This window comes from Arvicanthis niloticus, chromosome 18 (genome assembly GCF_011762505.2).
Source record: "Arvicanthis niloticus isolate mArvNil1 chromosome 18, mArvNil1.pat.X, whole genome shotgun sequence".
Taxonomy (NCBI): domain Eukaryota; kingdom Metazoa; phylum Chordata; class Mammalia; order Rodentia; family Muridae; genus Arvicanthis; species Arvicanthis niloticus.
In genome coordinates, this window is record NC_047675.1 from 51345728 (window position 1) to 51364985 (window position 19258).

The following is a 19258-nucleotide window of genomic DNA, read 5'->3' on the forward strand; positions in this document are numbered from 1 at the left end:
AGACTTGCAAGGGAGAAAATAAAAACATTTCTCAAATGTAATGTGCCATTGGAAACATTCCAGCACTGGTGGGCTCAGTGGTACAAGGACACTTGCTGAGCCTGTGACACTTCAATTCCTAGGACCCACATGGTAGAAGGAGACTTGTACAAGTTGTCCTTTGGCCTCCATACTCACACACACACACACACACACACACACACACACACGTATACACACATGCATAAATACATACATATATACATTCCCAGGGTTCTCTCCTCACCCCATCTGAAATCGAGCCTTGATCCAAGGGTCCAAGAAGCAGATAGACCCTGGGGAACTGTACTAGAGTCTCAGAGACTGTTTCCCTGAGGTGCATTTTTATTACATATGAATAAATGTAATAAAAATATGAAAAATGTCAACATTAACTGTATCACTGAAAATACTAATTTCTAGGCTATGGAATTATATTTTATGGGAGGTAACCTCACTGGGGTAAATTATCGGCTCCATCCATTATGGAGCACAGTATGTTCTTATGACTGTGGAAACCCACAGGTGGTCAGAGAACCATCCTGCTAATTAAAGGGGTGAACTATCCAAGAGCACTTTATGAACAGCATGTGCATGACTCAGGTATCGGCACCAGTTATTTCCTAAATGTCAAGGACCCCAGTGCTGTACCTTACATCTACAAAAGAAGGCACTCATATTGAAGACAATGACATCTAAATATCTGGACCTCACAATCCTCATGAGATTGTGAATCAGGTTCACTGTGGTGCATTCAAAGCTTACTGTGCTTTGTAGGGCTGAGAACACACTACATTGTCAGGGAGACTCACCATCCTTGGATGAGTTAGTACCCTGCTTCCTTGATCCACTGGGTTGTCTGAACTTCCACTATACTACACACACACCACACACACACACACACACACACACACACCACACACACAGATACACCACACACACACACACCACACTACACACACACATACCACAGACACAGACAGACCACACACACACAACCACCATACTACACACATACCACAGACACACACACACCACACATACACCACACACACATACACCACCATACTACACACGTACCACAGACACACAGATACCCCCCCACACATACCACCATACTACACACATACGACACACACACACACACACACACACATACCACAGACATACCACACACAGACATACACACACACACAGGTTTGAGGTAACCTATTTAAGAATAAAGTCCACTCACTCAACCATGGTCATACAAGGAACAGGACCACAGTACAGCCACTAACTCCAGGTTGTCATTGCTACAGTGTCCTGCTAGATGTATCCTCAAGCTAGAATGTGGCCGAGGTCAGTGGGGTGAATAGTTTCCACTTCTATAAAATACTATATGCTTTGAAATATCTTGTATCCACAAATAAATTAACTTCGATTTAAGGTTAATGTTAAAGTCACTTTGTGCTTAGAATGCCCCAAATTGGCTTTAAGGTTTTAGCTGCAGGAAAGTTCCAAATTGTTAATTTCCTGCCATTCTGGTATAACCCTATCTTAACCCTGTGGTATATTCTTGGAAAGTCTCCCCAACCCTAACACAGGGCATACGACCTTCTTTTAAAATCCTAAAATTATCACATGAAGATATTTAACTTTGTCCTTTTGCTCTTAGAATTGTGTATATGTATGTGTGTGGTTGGGAGTGGAGGCTCTAAACCAGATTGCAAATGATTTTACAACCCAAGGAAATGAATTTCTGAGAACCATCTAACTGGACATGCCCAGGGGTCTCTCTTCACCCCATCTGAAATCCAGCCTTCATCTTTCACAAGGGGCCAAGAAGCAGATAGACCCCAGGGAACAGCACTTGAGTCTCAGAGACTGTCCCCCGCCCCCAGGTGCATTGCCTGAGGTGTGTGGATTGTCAGCAGCTTCCTTCAGCAGGGAGGGAGCTTCCTTGGGAGAGGGGTGCTGCATTAGAGCTCAGGCTCACTATAGCCTGGTGAGCACGCTCTAGGATGGAAGAACCTTGTCCTGTCAGCAGCATGTGTACAATGTGGGCCTGTAGCTTTGCATGGCAATAGCAAGACCCAAGACAACTGCTTTACAAAGAAATGAGTTGGGGGGATTGCTTTTGTTCTTTGTTTTTTAAAGACAGGATCTCGTGTACCTCAAGATTGTCTTGAACTCACTATCAAGGTAAGGGTGACCTTGAATTTGCTATTCTGTCTCTACCCTGAGAGCTGAGGTCACAGGTGTGAGTTAGGAAAGTCTGTTCTGCTTCCCAGTTCTACAGGTTCTGAGGGCCCCACATTACAGACCTGAGGTGATGCAGTTCATAAAGGGAGAACAAAGGAGGTTGTAGGAGCAGAACCACTTACCTCACTGGGAAGCAAATGAGAGAAAGAGGAAATGGGGAGGTGTTGCGGCCCGAGCTTCCCCACGTTTGGGGGCCAAAATGTTGCGGGCCGCTCTGTGTTGGACCCCCACTGCCAAAAGCCTTGGGGGTTAAACTGTTAGAGCTTGCACTGCCCCAAGTTGCTCTAGTCTGTGGGTCGGGGTTCAGCAAGAGAGAGAGTGAGGTTGGATGCGAAGAATGGAGACCAGACAAAGTGTGATTCAAACCCGTTTATTCTTCAGTCTCTCTTCTTAGTCCAAGTCCCAAGTCTTGAGTTCCTAGTCCCTAGTTCCTAGTCCCTAGTACCTCCAAGTTCCAAGTTACTTCTTCCAAGTGCTAAGTGCCTAATGTCTAATAACTAACTCCAAGTTGTACTCTAAGTTGTACTCTCTAACCTAATTCCTAGTTCCAAGTTGTACTCACTCTTCTGTCTGCCTCGTTCCTGCCTTTCATATGTCTCACTTCTAAGCCACGCCTCTAAGCCATGCCTTTAAGTCATGCCCTTAGGCCTTGTCTCTAAATCTGATCTCTAAGTCATGCCCTTAAGTCTTGGCTCACCCAAGGGAAGATCCTGGGTATCTAAAGCAAGATGTTATCAGAGTGTGCTCAGCTGTTGTAGGCAGATGTAAGCAAGTCTCTTGCCAGGGTATATGGCTCAAGATGGCTGCAAGGATGATAGCCGCCTTCTGTTGGTTCCCCACAGAGAGGGAATGGCCTAACTATCCTGAGACACACCCCAAAGACGTAACTTCTGTCCACTCAGGCCCACCTCTTCAAGAACCCTCTACCTCCCAGTAGCACCTGAAGACCAAGTCTTTGACCTGGGGCACTGGAAACATATTGAGATCCAAACTACAACATAGGGGATGAGAATCACCTAACAGAACCCAGGCCACTTGCCCACATGGTCAGAGGGAATGAGTGTTATGAGGGGCCAAGTCGAGACCAGTGATGGCTGTTTGAGAGGGGGAGAGCCTGCACTTGGTTGCTGGCCACTGCTCAGGAGGTACAGGACAGTCATTCAAAAAGAAACAAACAAAAAATCGCATTAGTGTCATGGTTAGTTTTAACTGTCAATTTGATACAACCTAGAATTATCCAAGAAGAGAATCTCAGTTGAGCTATTGCCTAGCTCAGACTGTCTAGGCCATGTCTGGGGTGGGGTTGTCTTGACTGTTAATTGGTATAGAGACTTGTAGCCTACTATGGGCAGCATCATTCTCTAAGCAGGTAGCTGCTTAAGAAAGCTGGGTATAACCCAACCTGTGAGCCAGCAAGCAAGTAACCTCCTCAGTGGTCCCTGACACATTTCATTGGCTGTGAAGAGTGAATCCTTGGTCAGAGGTAATGCCATGTATAACATTGAGCAAGTAGACATGCCTTCAAGTTCCTGCCTTGACTCCCCTCAATAACAGACTGTGACTTGTAATAATAGAATTACAAGTAATCAACTTTCTCCCCCTACTGTCGATTTTGGCCAGAGTATTTGTCATAGCAACATAAATGAGCCTAGAACAACCAGCAAGAAGGGAATCAACTCCTGCTGTATCTATGGGCAAAGAAGAGAACAGAACAGACTCTGTATCCAAGCCACGACTTTGACCTAATGGGTTGCCAGGCAGCAGGCAGTGCAAGGCATAATTAAACACTTCACACTGCGTTGACCAGGACAAAGTTGTAGCAGAATTAAGTGATCTATCTGACGGCCGCGGGTGGCATGGCAACTTTAAGATATTAACTGTGTAGCGTCTGCGCCAGACTCATGCTGTTGGCGTGATGGAGCTGTCAACAGCATTAGCACTACACTGAGTCCCTGCCACGGAGCTGTCTAACGCAGACTCTTCAAGTACTTCATTAATACATTTCTCATTCTGTTTTTTGTTGTAAATATATATCTGGTTTGATACTTTATGTATTTTACTAATGTGACTACTTTAGGTTACACTAGCTTGACTCATCATCTTTTGTGAGGGAGCCAAGCAGTTCAGTTGAGAGACTGTGTTGACTTCTCTTTCATCTGAAGACTATACTTTCATCCTTGGAGCTCAATGCTAGAATTCCTCCCGATTGTTTGTATGATACAGTGTGAGTCCTTTGGATAGCAGCTCCTGGAGGAGGAGCTGTGTTTTTCAGCAGGTGCTGTCTCCTGCCGGCACTTTGTGAATATTCATGCCCCTTGCTCAGAATCATAGACAGGGTGGTCACCTCAACCCAGAGTATATGGTGAATTTAAGAGCACCAGGGTGGACTGTGGGGATGATTCAGTCAATAGAGAGCTTGCCTTGCAAGCTGAGGACCTGAGTTTGATCTAAAACCTGTTGAATTTTTTTTTAAGTGTTTGTAATCCCGCACCAGTGAAGCAGAACCAGACACATCCCCAGCTAGCCCACCCTATTTGGTGAGTTTCAAGGTTAAAAAAAGATGGGAGGTACCTGAGGGAAGACACACAAAGTTGGTTTAATGGCCTCAGTATACACATGTGCACACACACACACACACACACACACACACATATACACGGATGCCCACATCAACATGCGTACCTATATATTTAGGAAGAACAAGGTGGATAAAAATAAAACTCATGGATCTAGGGCTGAAGAGATGGCTCGGCAGTTGGAAGCCCTGGCTGCTCTCATCCAGTTCCAGAGGACCCAGTTTTAACTTCCAGCAACATGGCAGGTCACAACCACCTAAACTCCAGTCCTAGGAAACATAGCATCCTCTTCTGAACTCCGTGTACATTGTATACATGTAGTGCATAGACATACTTGCAGGCAGAACACTCATGCACATAAAATAAGATAAATTAAAAAAAAAAATAAGTTTCAAGAGGTAACTGCTTTGAGTCTTAACAACATCCATCATGAACAAGGGAGGGACCAGGAGGCTCCACCCTTCTCTGAGACGCTCTTGGCAGTTAATGGATGTTGGGGAAGGGGAGCCATTTTCTTTAGGGGTGTAGCCACTGGTAAATTGCTCTGCTCCAGTAAATGCCACTCGCCCATCCTCAAGCCCAAAACTCCAGTGAAACTCAGTGGATCCCGAGAAAGCAAAGCAAAACAAAACCCAACACAGAGGCATGAAAATAGGGGCAGATGGTAGGAGGAGGTAAAAGAACAAGAGATGTTATATACTTGCATCAAATTGTCAAGGAATAATAATTATTTTTAAATGATGGCACCAGAACCCAAGTATGATCTTGGTCTGGTTGCTAACAAAGAAAAGTCCCCTATCCCATTGGCTCTGCAGCTTACTCATGGCCTCTCTGGGGACTTCATCTCTCTTTAGCCTGCATCCTCCCATGACTATAGAAGGCAGGAAGTAAGCCGTCCAGATCCTACTCTAAGGATAGATTGATACCCTCAGTCCCAGCCAACTTGCTTAGAGTCTGCCTGCCATGTTCAGAAGCCACCTGGCTTGAGGTCCACAGCCCTCCTGGGGAACTGGCACCTGGTGATTATGGTGGCCAGCTGGGGGACACTGATGGGCATGTCACTCTGGTGCTTCCCACCGAGCTGATGATCCCTGGGACTACACTCTTCCTGCTGCTGCTCCTGCACAGGAACTGGTCTCTAATCAGCAGCTGGCCCCTCACCCCAGGCAGCATCTGCTCCTGGAGGGCTGACTGCAGTGCTGGCCTGACCCTGAGGCCCAGAGTGCTTTCTAGCTGCCCAAGCATGAGAATGCTCCTGACAGGCTGCACAACCCTGCCACTTCCTGGCCAGCAGCCAGGCTTGGCTCTGCTGTCCCACCCACTCACGGATGACTCCGTAGACTCCCTTGGGCGCAGCTGAACGAGAGAAATTCTCCAACCGTGGCCTTTGGAGCATTGCTTTCATGCGGAAAGTTTCTGAAGCATCTCCCTGACTCACTCTCTAATCGGTGCTCAAATCAGTGCTGTGTGGCCACTGCCTGAAAGGGAAGCACTCCATTGAGGACCTAGAAGAAAATCAGTCAACCCCCAGGAAGGCCTTGATGCGTACAAGACTTGCAAGGTCCCTCCTTGTGGTCTATAACCCTTACTTTGAGTCACCATGCTTCTGAAAGTAATCCCAATAAACTTCCTGGTTTAATGAGCTAGACTTGGCTGCAATCACTTTTTGGTCTCTTGCGGGTGCCTTGCCATTTGTTCTAATATGTGAATCAAATTAATTATTGCCCTTTTATGGATATTATTACTCTGGTTCTGTAGGTGAAAAAATAGAAGCACAAAAAGGCATCCCATTAGTGGGGAGTGGGGGGTGGGAAACTGGACTTAGACTTGGGCTTCACAGCCAGTGATGAGATAGGCTTTGAACCTCTGTACCCCCAACAGTGTCCATCTGGTGCTGATGCAGCTGCTCCAGGATGCCCTTCACTGGCGACAACTGGCAAACACTACAGTGGCCACCATGTGAGACACAACACATTTTCCCACACAGAGTGTTCAAACAGGGTCTTTGGTGGAATGACTCTCCAGGATTTCGTGGCACACACCCCTACTAAATGCTCTCACCCCCCCACCCCCCGCTGCAAAGCTCCCCTCTGCTTTGCCTGGGCAGCCGAACATCTTACTTCTCTGTCTAGATGGTAGAGCTCAGCATTACCTCCTTGGATGTTAGTGGGAACCTGGAACTGATAAACAAAGATCAGTGGGTCGAGGAAGGCTCATTCACTTGTCACCCTATGTGAAACCCAACAAGGAGTGAAGGCAGCCAGACGGCTCAGCGGTTAGAAGCACTCACTATGCAAGCCTACTGTTCGATCCCTGAGCTCCTGCAGTCATATTATAATGGTTAAACAAACAAAACAAAACAAAACAAAACAAAGCAAAAGCTGCCTGCAGTAAGTCGGCTAGAAAACGCTCCACACACCCTCCCATGGCACTCAGAAGTTTTGCTGACTAGATATTATGACAGCAGCCATAATTAAACAACAGTGAAGATGTCTGTAATCCCTTCCAATACTGAACACCATCGGCGGTCTGCTGGAGATCTTTAAGGGTGAATCTTCTATTTGTTTGGTAACTCACTGCTAGTAGTTAACTATTTAATATCAATATTTACCAGGACTATGGTTTGCACTGCAGAAGCACATCACCCTAATTGCTGTAACATCTATCACTGATGTTTTTACCATCCATCCACTCCCAGGGAACTGAAGTCTGTCCCACCCTTTAGCAGTTGGTTTTCACATCATCTCTGTGAAGTAAGATGATCTGGTGAGTCAGCGTGGCCAGCGTGGACCCTGCTCTGTGAAGTAAGATGATCTGGTGAGTCAGTGTGGCCAGCGTGGACCCTGCAGCATAAGAACCAGAGGGTCAGCTCTGTCCCCGGCAGGACTCACAACCTGGGCCTCTTCCGAATCATTCTACCAAACAACTCTGGTCTCTCAGGAGTTGTGTGTCCTAGGCTAATATGGCAGAATACTTACCTGCAATTTTACTTAACAGAAGAGAAAACACTAGAAGGAAGTTAGAAATTACTATCTGTTTTGGCTCTCTGAGGACTGCAGACAGGATGTCTGCTGCTTGGACCTGGAGCTCTAAACGGGGAACTGGAATTTGTCTCTAAGGACTCTGGAATATACAACACCTGGAAAGTGATATTCCAGCCTGTGAGTGCTGAGGGGACCATGTGCACCGTGGGATGGTGCCATTCTAGTTCCTTTCCTTAGTGTGCAGAGACTGCACTTACAGACAAACTCCCTCTTGGCTTCTTCCCAGGACCGCCTGCTGTGTTTGTTCCGACTGACTCCAGCACTCACAGAGCAAAGATGGCATCTGACCTCATCTCAGTTGGGAGGCGACAAACTATACAGCTGCACCAGGCATGCTGCTGCATGAATCAGAAATCAGAAATGCAATTCCTGAAAAACGGAACATGACCACAAAAATAAACACAGATAGAACAATATAGGGGTCTGAAAAGGATAACTCTAAAGTGGGAAGGTTTTCATAAGGGTTTGCAACTCCCAAGTTTATGCAAATTCACTTTACATGGTTAAACTTGACCTTTTCAATACCTTGACTATCCATTTAGTTGTTCAGCTTAAACGGTTTCTGCATTGGCTGTCACTTAAATATGGAGATCCACTGAAGCTGCGGTAGCCGGTTTGGTGGCATCTCTGGAGCAGTTCAGTGCATGGGGTCTGTGAGGTGCCTCGGGGTTTCAGAGAAGCCACAGCTTGGAGAGTCTAACCTCCTGGCTCCAATTAGGAATCCGGTGTGGTGTTTATTAGAGATAACAGAGACAAGGAAGAGAGCAATTGTGGTGTCACACAACTGTCACGCCAGCATTTGCAAGGCTCAGGCTGGAGGACACGAGTGTGCATCTGGTTTGGAAGGCACAGCAAGTCTGTTTAAAAGACAAACTACCAACAAAATAGAGGGAAAACCTAGAAATGGAAATGACAAAGGTCCCGAGCCACCCCTAACTTACCAGCTGAGAACAAATCTTCCCAATTCCTGATGTGTGCACCACAAGGTTTAAGAAGTCAGTATGAGGGCATCTGAAAAAAATACTGTGAGAAATCTAAATTGCCACTCACGTTTACAGTAAACATTTCCATAGGAACATGTACGCTATTGGGGGGAAAGTGCTTGAAAGTGGGTCATATGATTAAACCTTTCCTAGGGAAAATCAGGAATTAAAAAAATAACAAAAACATCTATGCAAGAATATTCATGAGCAATATGACTTCAAGGTGAGGATGGGAAGATTTCTAATGGTGTGAGAAAATGAAATATGTTACAGAAGAGGTGTTTGCAAATCCTTACAGGCTTTGTTGTTTGAGAGGAGGAAGGTTCATTCACAAACAAATGAAAATTAATGGTTATGTGAAAATGTCTTAAGTAGCCAGAAAAATAGGCTGTGAATGTCTTAAAGAGATACAGAAAAGAGACAGATGAGCAGATGGAGGAGCCTGGAAGAGTGAGGATGACCCATCAGCAAGGAGGACCATAGTGGGGGAGGGTGACCATCAGCATGGAGGGACACAGTGATGGGAAGATCCACCAGCATGGAGGAGCATGGTGAGTAGGGATCCATCAGTATAGCAGAGCATGGTGGGATTAGGGTCGTCATAATCTATATGTGTAATTTTGTACACACTCTCTTGTATTCTCTTTTGAAGCCAGTCCTGTTGGATTAGAGACGTGTCCTAATCCCATGCACCAATTCCCATTCCATTAGACCCCCCCCCCCGTGCCTCAAGGTGTGGATTCTGGGGGACAAAATTCAGTCCACCCCTACCTCAATTCATCCCCACAGCAGTGGTGGCATTTCATATGTCCACCACAAGGTCATCAGCAAGCCAGTCTCTCTACATCTCGGCAGTTGTTATTGGTGTTGATGTGATTATGCCCCTTCTTTTAAGGCCCAGGGGATGTGGTTATGGTCAACCTTGTGCATGTAGGTTCTGTTGGCGGCTCTCAGTACTGCCCAGTATGCCAAGCAATGCAGACGGGAGGCGGGGCACAAAAACCAGACCCTAGGACTCAAAGGGAGGGAAGACCTGAGTCTGAGTCAGGGATCAAAAACCACAGCAAGCTGGCTTGTGCTCTTACCAGGGTGGACTGGGCTCCCTTCCCAGGGGCTTCTGCTAAGAACCAGAATTTCAAAGATGCAGAGTTTCCTGATGCCTGGGGTCGTTTGCAGCCTCACCTCTGGCTGTCTTATAGGCCCTGAGCACCTTCAGAGCAGTTCACTGTTGTTATCTGATGGGGAAAAAAATCAAGTAGAGAAGCATGCCTGTAGAGAAACAAGCCAAGGAGGGCGCTTACCCAGTTTGTTTCAATCTTTCTCCCTGGGCCCTGGATCCAGTCAAAATACCCCCAAAGCTGAAGGGCAGCTGAACTCAGTAGGGCCTCTCTGAAAAGGCCGTGCATTCCTGAAAGTACTGTAGGCTTCTATGAAACCCAGTTCTGCCACAAAAACACTCAAGTCAAAAGGTATTACAGAGTCCCTTTGAATGTTTCAAGTTTGTAGGTTGGGATATTTTCTGGACTACTGTGCTTTACCCAGCAAGTCCCACAAAAGACTACATTCTTCATTCATTAGTTCACTAAATGTGTTAGCTGCTGTAGACAGGCAAAAAAGAAAAAAAAAAAAAAGAAAAGAAAAGAAAAGAAAAGAGAAGAAAAAACAAAGGGACAAACCACATGCTGGGTGTGGTAGTGCCTGTAATTCCAGCACTCAGGACTTCGATGTTAATCTGAAGCAAGCCTGTGCTACCCAGCGTGACTCAGATGACCCTGTCTCAAGGTTGACATGCTCCTGAGGATGCTGAGGCTGTCCTCTGCTCTCCACACGTGTTTGTGCACCTGCACACACTCGTGCAAGCACATACACTTAAGGAAGAAAGGGAGGGGAGGCGTGGTGAAGGGAGAGAGGGCTCACGGAGAACCAGGGCATGCTCGTAAGAATAAGACAGGAAAAAAAACTTTGCAAGGCGATTAGGTACAACGGGGAAGAAAGGCCACTTTCATGCTGAGACTTGAAGAGATGAGAGCTGAGATGGGCAGAGAGGAGGAGGAGGGGCACCGAGGTGGAGGGACCACTGCATCAGCACCAGTTTCCATCCCTGCAGGAAGTGGGATGGGAAACAGGACCAGCCAGGGCAGATGGAGGTCTCAGACTGCTAACAAGATTGTTTCCTGCCATTGTTATGTAAAATCCTTGTGTGTAAAGCCTGACTGAGCCAAATTTCTGTTTGAAGTTCCAGCTGGATAAGTCTCAGTACACACGTGCAGACTTTTAAAGGAGGGTAAACTTTTAAATGCAAATTGCGGCTCTCAACCTGAAATCGTTGGTGGCAAGTTGGGGAAGTATTATCAAAAGACTGCCTGCGCATCAGAGGGGAGAGCTGGAGACTGGGCTCCCGTTGCTATATTTACCCAGAACTACCCCTCTTCCTCAAGTGGCTGGCACTGAGAAATGAGCAAGAATTCCAGATACGCTTGGCCTTTCAGATCTATAAATAGCACACCTGCTATTTATATGCGACCTACTTACAAACACCCTTTAGGAAGTGGCTACCTGGGACAGTCGGCACAATTGGATAGACCAGAACCTCATGGCTCCTGCTGGGAACGGAAATGTGTGTTTGCTGAGAGAGGATTGCTCAGTAGGTAAAGCACCTGCTGCAAAAGCCTCTCAGAACACGGGAAAGTTAGACATAGTGCAGCACAATGCAATCCCAGCACACCCTGGCTGGGGGAAGGCCAGCTAGCCTGATATAAGGAGCAATGAATATCCCATCTCAGAACAAGGTAGAAGATATGGACTGACATGCAAAGTTTCCCTCTGAGGGTAAGAAGTTGTTCTGGTCCCTTTTCAGTGTGCTTACGGCCAAAGAGTCCAGATGAGCAGGAGACACTAGGCCCTCTAACCCCTCTCAGGTTCCTGCCTGCCTCACAACACTTGAGACTGGGAACACTTGGGAAGTTCTGGGCTGTCTGCTATTTGACTGAGATAAAGGGGCAGTCTCAAGCCCCTGAATATTGATTAACTAAGGCTTTGGTCCTAAGATAGTCTGGAGTATGTGGCACTGAATAACCATAAAGAGAGGACCCTGCCAAGCAATAAGATAGGGAATCAGGGAATGGAGCTATGCTAGATTGTGACGAGAACCAGACTATGAGGACAGCATGGTGGGAATTTCTTGAGATCAGGGACTGCAGGTGCTGGAAAGATGGCTTAGCAGATAACACATTTGTTCTGACAGAGATCCTGGGGTTCAATTCCTGGGGCTCATAACCATCTGTAACCCAAGTTCAAGAGAATCAGATGCCCTCTTCTGATCTCTGTGGGTACCCGGCATACAGTTCTTGCACAGACATACATGCAAGCAAAACACTCATCTGAATAAGATCTAAAAAACAAAAAAAATCTACTACTGTGTTTTGTTAAATGAGCACTTCCATCGTCTCCTCTCTGTACTGGGCCCCTTTCCCCTTTGATCTCACTAATCTCCAAATTATTGAATGAAGGTATTGTTTCCCACGTGAACTACACACACGCATACATACATACAAATGTGCGCGTGCACACACACACACACACACACATACGAAAAGACAAAAGTTTCCCTCCCAGCAACACACCAAAGGCCCTGGCAGGTTTTGACAGCACTTCTCTCCCGTATGTGATATTCAGTCATTTATGTTTGACAGAAAACCTGTGAAACAAACATACTACTGTTTCATGTAAATATTTGAGCACTCACACAAGTATAGAAAATAATACCATGGTGACTGGCAAGATGGTTCAGAAAGAGAGAGGCAAGCAGTGGGTCCCTGTGTGCTATTCCTTCTCTTTAAGGTGAGAGGGAAAGCGGAGACAGGAGAAGCTCCTGGAAGCCTACAGGTCAGCTAGTCTGGAATATGTGGCATTGTATAATCAATAAGAGAAGACCTCACCTCAACAGGGTAGAAGACCTCAAAAGATGTCCTCTGACCTCCAGACATGTGTTGTGAACAGTATGTCAGTACGAAGTAACCACAAAGAAAATGACACCAGGAACATGCTCTAGGTTCTACTCCCAGCATTACCTGAAATGGGGTTGTAGGGGCACATAGACCTGTATATATAACCCACCTCTGCAGGTTGGGTCAAGCTCTAGGTATGGTAGCTGATGCCTTTGATCCTAGCACTGGAGGCTGTGATGGGTGGATCACAAGATCAAACCTGGGTGGCAAAGGAGACCCTGCTGCCTCAAAAACAAACAAACATCAGGCTGACTTTCTTACAGAATAAACCCTTTACTATTGTAGAGAATCCTATGGAATAAACCTCCAGAGAGGCCCTGAATTTGCTTTTCTGCTGACATTGAATGTTTGATGGTCCCTTTGCACTGAACCATGTGTTTTTGACCTGGATGTTGTTAGTTTTCTATACTTAGCTGCCTTTCTAAAGACGGCTTCCCCGTCTATTGAAGCTTGAATGCTTGCTGCTATGTAAACTAATTGATGAGGTTGCCAAGAGGACTAAGACTAACGAGCTGCTGGTAAGGACCCAGGATATCCTGTGTGTGGTACCTGTGGAGAGTGGTGCTTCATAGCTGATGGTCAGTCACCTGCTTCCCTCCTTCCCCTTGATGGGGTAAAAGAAGGAGGCAGGACTATGTGATTGCATGTGTGTTTTTCTACTCTGTCCATGTGACTGTGATAGCATTCTGACAATGAGCCAGTGACTGACAGGCGAGCGATAAGTACAAGGGCTGGGTCTGCCTCAGAATCACCCACAACATGAGTCCAACACAATGTGTCTTTGTAGGCTCTGACTTGGATCAAGTAAATAGGAAGACTCTGGATCTGCATCTTATATGAGAAACTAGGGCTGAGAATCTACGAGTCGCCCTGAAGTTGTGGAGCTTCTGAACTTCGGCCTGAGATGTGAAATCGTGAAGTGGGCTGGCGTCCTCGGTGTGCAGCCTGACCTCTACAGATCTCCAATGGCAGGCATTACTTTCATTCACCACTTCTCTTATACGCAAGTTACCGATGGCATTTACCTTACTCATTGAAACAATCACTTCCTCCGCTCTTATGGTGGTGGTACTGAAGGGTGTACTCAGTGAACAAGCTTTCTTCCACTGAGCTGCACGCCCAGCCCTGACCCTGTCATTTTCAATACCTTAGGATATTTCCTGACTCCTCTCCCCCCGCCCCTTCTTAGTTCCTAGTATTATATAGTCAGGCCTGCAACTAGTAGGTTCCTACCCGTAGGGCATTCTGGGTAAACTGACATAACAAGTCTTTCTGAAGACACACCAGGGTGGTCAGATGTCAGGGTGGCATTTGGGGGTTCTGGTCGGTGTTAGGGTGTACTGTCCCAATACACTGATACTACACCTGGGCAATGAAAGCTGGGAGTCAAACTTCCTGAGAAGGCTTCAAGAAGTCAGAAGTCCAGTGAGGACAGCATGGCCTGCTAGTGATCACTGTGTGGGAGGACAAAGAGAGGAAGGAGCCGGTGACAGAGGCTACAGCCTCTGACAGACGCACAGCAACCACAAAGACGGCTGCCTTGGGCAGAGGCCAGCAGGCTCTGAGGCCTGGATGGGCGGAGCGGCCTATTTACTTCCGGTACATGATCCCTAATGACGTGGGATCTGCATTGATAAAATATAAAATACAAATTATATTTTTCTATATAAAATTTAAAGAGAATACTGTTTTGGCACGTCTAGTCTCTCAGCATCACGAAGCGACCCCGACAAAAGCCAAAAGGCAAGGCAGTTCCCAGGAGCACTCGGGGCAGGAAGTCAAGTCTCGCGATGCCGCAGGGCTGCAGCCGGTCACGTGGCCCTCATCCCTGCTTCCAGCTGGAGGAACGGGCGGCGTCGCCCGGGGCAACAGCAATGGCGGCCATGCCGGCCACGGCGGCCGGGCGGCTCTTCTCGCTGGAGCTGCTCGTGGACTGGGTGCGGCTGGAGACCGGGTTGTCGCCGTGCACTGCGAGCCCCGCCGTGGCGTTTCGCCTGCTGGACTTCCCGCCGCTGCTCGTCCTCCCGCCGGCCGCTCCTGGCCCGGAGCCCCAGCGCGGCGCCATCGGCTTCGGACGCGGCAAAGCCTGCCTACTGCGCCTGCGCCCCACCGCTCTGCGGCGCCCGCGCCTGCGCGCAGCCTTGCTGCAGCTGCCAGCGGGCCCTACGCCTGCGCCGCGCCTGTTGGGGGCTTGCGACATCCTGCTGGTCCCTTCCCTGGGCCAGCGAGGTGTATTCACCCTGCGCGGCCCGGAGGCCGAGCGTGTTGGGGAATTGGCGCTCTTCTACCGCTTGACCGACCTGGGACGTTTCCCTCCAGGGGCTCCGCAACTACGAGGCCCGCTGAGCCCTGCGTGTATCACAGGTTCCGAGGCCCTGGAGGTGTCAGAGCCACGAGCCGAGGAGACCTCGAAGCCATGCACCAAAGACACCTCTACCAGATGTCTACAGTGTGTCTCAAATGCACGCCTCTTGGAGGCCTTGGACCCATGTGCCAAGGATACCAACAGCTGGTCTGCAGGAGACTCGGAGCCCTCAAGTGTCCAGAAGTCCTGGGAAGAAGCAGTCTTACACAGTAAGGCTAGCTCTGGGGACGTGGCTTCTGCCCCTTGTTCACCTGCTCCCAGTGGGAGGTCTGACAGTCCTGTCAGTCTGGAGGTCACAGAACTGGACTTTGAAACCAACACATTTTGCCCTCCTCCTCTGTATTACACTCACATGACTCAGGAAAAGACTCCTTCTGCCAGGGTTGAAATCACTATTGAGCCTCAGAGAAACGAACCGGAGGATCTAGATGACATTTTTCCCGAAACAAAACTTGTAGGTCCTGCCGTAATGCCAGTGAAACATACAGGATCTGCCATTCAGGAGAACCCTCCAGTGCTTCTAAATCTTCCCGAGACGCAGGGTCCAGGAGAAGCTAACGAAGCTCCGTGTCCTCCTCAGGTTGAACAAAGTACGGTCAATGCAATAAGACAGCTGCCGCTGTTAAATGCTTTATTGGTCGAGCTGTCCTTGCTGTGCAACCAGCCCGTGGCAAATCCCACCCAGGTGCATCCCCAGCTAGCCTGGTTGTATAGAGGTGAACACAAGGGACCAGACCCTTCCACCAAGTCCACATCTCGGTCAGAATCAAAGACCAACAAGCTTTCTGTGCGAGAAAATGAAAAGTTCGTGAATCCCCAGTCTAAAAAGAACCCTAAAGGTAAACATTCAAAGATCAGTGGTAGCCCTCCACCGAAGGTTACAAAGGGGAGGCTGCTTTATGGCTTAACAAATACACTAAGACTGCGTTTACAGCAGACAAACCCTGACATGCTGGTTGTACATGAAAGGAGAGAACAGTACAGGAGGTCACAGATAAAAGCTGTGGGGCCAAAGTTACGAATCCCATCCTGGAAAGGGAAAGTGTCAAGTTTGGCAGCAGAAAGCCAGATGCCACCACAGCTACCCAGGAACACATCAACAGACTCTAATGGGAAGGTATCAAGCTTGGCAGTACAAAGCCAGATGCCACCACAGCTTCCTGGGGATGAATCTCTAGACTCTAATGGGTCATTTGCTGAAGGTAGTGATACTTCAATGCAAATCAGTGCAGGCTTTGATGATTCAAGTGCAACTAAAGAAGTGAAACAAAGCCATGCTATGAAAAAAACGGTTGACCAGAGTGAAAGCAGAACTGTCGTCACTTTGCTGAGAGCACCCTCGAGCCCTGCAGGCTCTGTCATCCCAGAAAGATCTGGATCACAGAGTTTCGGAGAAAAATGGAAAAAGAAAGGCCAAAGCCCAGGGCTTTCCCGACAGGATCCTACTGTTGACAAAACTGTAGATGAAGGGAAAGATGGTAGGCAAGTCAAAGCCACAAGTGTTGTTGATGCAAGTGAAAATAGACCACCCAGTAGAAAAAGTTCCTTCGAGAGCATCTCAGAGCTACAGTACCGGGATGGGTTCACCAGCCCTTGCTATTCTGAAGACTTCTGCACAACTGAGAATAACAGCAGAAGTCTGCCGGCTCCTGACAGCAGCACAGGGGCAGAACGTGCACAAAAGGGTTCACGGGCAAGCAGGGCAAGCAGGGCAAGCAGGGCAAGTGAGGCAAGGCTGTCCACAAGGAAAAACAGCAGTGAAGCGAGTTCTGTGCTCACCCCTCCCTTTTCTGCTGGCTCACCAGTGTGTTCTCATAAAAGATCTCGTGTACTGAAGACTCATGATAGTCTGGAGGAAGCATCCAGTCTCTCTACCAGTGACTTTTCATCACAGTGGACAAATGAAAAGGAAAACCAGGCAGATCCAGGTAGTTCAAAGGTCATGAGGAGAGGACAGGACAGCTCCACTAAAGTAGGAGCTGGTCACAAGTCATCTGAGAAAAGCCAGTCACCAAGGACATCTCAAGTGAGTTCTTATGAGCCATCAAATTTGTCTGAGCTAGAACTCAAGGCCATAGATGACAGTGCGTCAGCTGACTTCCAAGAAGAGGAAGATGGTCTTGGATCACTGCGCATCTCCAAACAGTGCAGAGACATCTGCGAGTTAGTAATAAATAAACTTCCAGGATACACAGTGTGAAAGTATGCTACTTTCAAAAACTAGTTCTATAGCTGCATGGTGCGGATACTGAAGAGTTGTAATAACTCACATATAACCTTAGTAAGTATGTGGTAGTTCCTAAGAAGTGTAAGTAGTTCGTTGTTTGGTGCCTTACCCTTCAAGCTGGTTATATTCTGAAGTCACTGTTAGGTTTAGGAGTAATTTCTTTGTAAAATGCTTAAGATTAAATGTCTGTATACTTTCCAATCATATATGTCTCTTGAAGTAAAGATTATTCTAAAGTTGGCATTTCATGCACCATTGTAAAAAGGGCTTGCTAATAAGCTTAGCACCAGTTCTTAGTGGGGATAAATCTTGTAACGGATGTGTTAGAGCTTGAGATGCAGAAGTGTATTTGTCATCTACCCCTGCTGCTAAGAGCTTTTGGTTTACAGACTTTCATAACATTCTGTTTTTATTATTTACTCTCCCTTTTATCTTACTTGACGAACACTTATTTGAGCTTATGTTTTTTTGATAAGAGAGTCTGTCCTGTTTTACACACCAATATTACCTTAGTTTTTATGCAGTTGTTGAACAAAATGCCTTAGCATTTAAAACACCTACTATAGGCTGTATAACAAGAAGCATGGAAACTCCCTAATGGTGACATGTTTGGGTAATGCTTTACTTCTGTTGCATATAAAACACCCTTCAAGTGTTCTCAGGTGTTTAGAGAGAACAAAGAGAGGCTTTATTCCATATAGTTCCACAAATAGGAGTTTGGTTTGTGATTAAATACTTCTGTGCATTTAATAAGCACTTGAGTTTTCAGGGGTTTGGTGTTTATCTTTCGTGTGGGAGAGCTTGTTTCATATGCCTTAGTCATCAGTTCTATATGACTTCCATTGACTTTAGACTTGATTCTGTGTTCTGATATCTGTAAGCATTTTCATACAGCTGTGTTACACTCTTATCTCTTAGACTTTTTAATAATGCTAATATTCTGGGATCTGGGAGGTAAATTCCTGATTTTCCTTTCTCTGATAATTATATAGCTATGTGGCCATGTTCTCAGTGATGGTGATAATAGGTAAGACTTATAAGGAAAAGAGGAGTCTCTCTGAGTACCATTGTGAATAAAAGTGGTGGTAGGAATGAGCCTGGCATTCCTGGGACAGAAACTGTTGTTTTGATGTTCATGTTAGTCTGGTATAAAGGACATGTGTTGTTGCACAAGAGAAATTTCACATTGTATAGGGACTCAAGGTCCAAGTACATAGTCAAGATATGGGAGACAGGCACAGTAAGGCAATGGGAGTTATGTGTGAACACCAGTAAGAATCTGTGGCTTTTGAATATTGTAAACTACTGGAAATAACTATTCAGTTACAGAAATTAAGTATGGAAATCTAAAAGGACTTTTATGACTACATACTGGTTTTTCTTTGTCTGAATATAAAATTCGTGTTGTGTTTTGATTTTGTAAGACATAGCTTGGTACTCAAACATGAACTGTGTAAATTGTTTAATGATAATTTTTTCATGGAAGAGATGCAAATGTAAGTATTAGAAGAATTGTTGATAGTGAGAGAAATATCCCCCATAGGTTGGTGTATTTGAACACTTGGTCCTTGGTTTGTAGCATTGTTTGGGAAGGTTATGTAACCTTTTGGAGGTAGAGTCTGTTGGTAGGAAGTACATCACAGCATGGGCTGGGGACTTTGAGGATTTATAGTTTTGGTCTGTCTGTCTGTCTGTCTGTCTTCCTCTGTGTGGATAAAAAATGTGACAAACTAGCTTCCTGCTCCCACAGCCATGCTTTCCCTGCTTCCTTCCATGCCTTTTCCACCATGAAAA

The 19258-nt window shown here is 46.6% G+C and overlaps 1 protein-coding gene and 1 long non-coding RNA gene across 2 annotated transcripts; one reads left to right on the forward strand and one right to left on the reverse strand.

Moving 5' to 3' along the window:
* Positions 1 to 2634: 2634 nt before the first annotated feature.
* LOC143435019 (uncharacterized) lies at positions 2635 to 11070 on the reverse strand. Its single transcript, XR_013104987.1, has 3 exons — positions 8408 to 11070; positions 8080 to 8251; positions 2635 to 7681 (listed from the first exon to the last, which is right to left on the reverse strand). It is a non-coding gene; the product is annotated as an uncharacterized LOC143435019 (long non-coding RNA).
* A 3648-nt stretch (positions 11071 to 14718) lies between these two features.
* Positions 14719 to 18887, forward strand: Map10 (microtubule associated protein 10). Its single transcript, XM_034523028.2, has one exon. The coding sequence runs from the start codon at positions 14747 to 14749 to the stop codon at positions 17435 to 17437; it is 2691 nt and encodes an 896-aa protein (XP_034378919.2). The 5' UTR covers positions 14719 to 14746; the 3' UTR covers positions 17438 to 18887.
* Positions 18888 to 19258: the final 371 nt, after the last annotated feature.

Excerpts from the sequence above, each read along its gene's own strand:
- Map10 (XM_034523028.2), top strand. The coding sequence starts at position 14,747 with ATGGCGGCCATGCCGGCCACGGCGGCCGGGCGGCTCTTCTCGCTGGAG.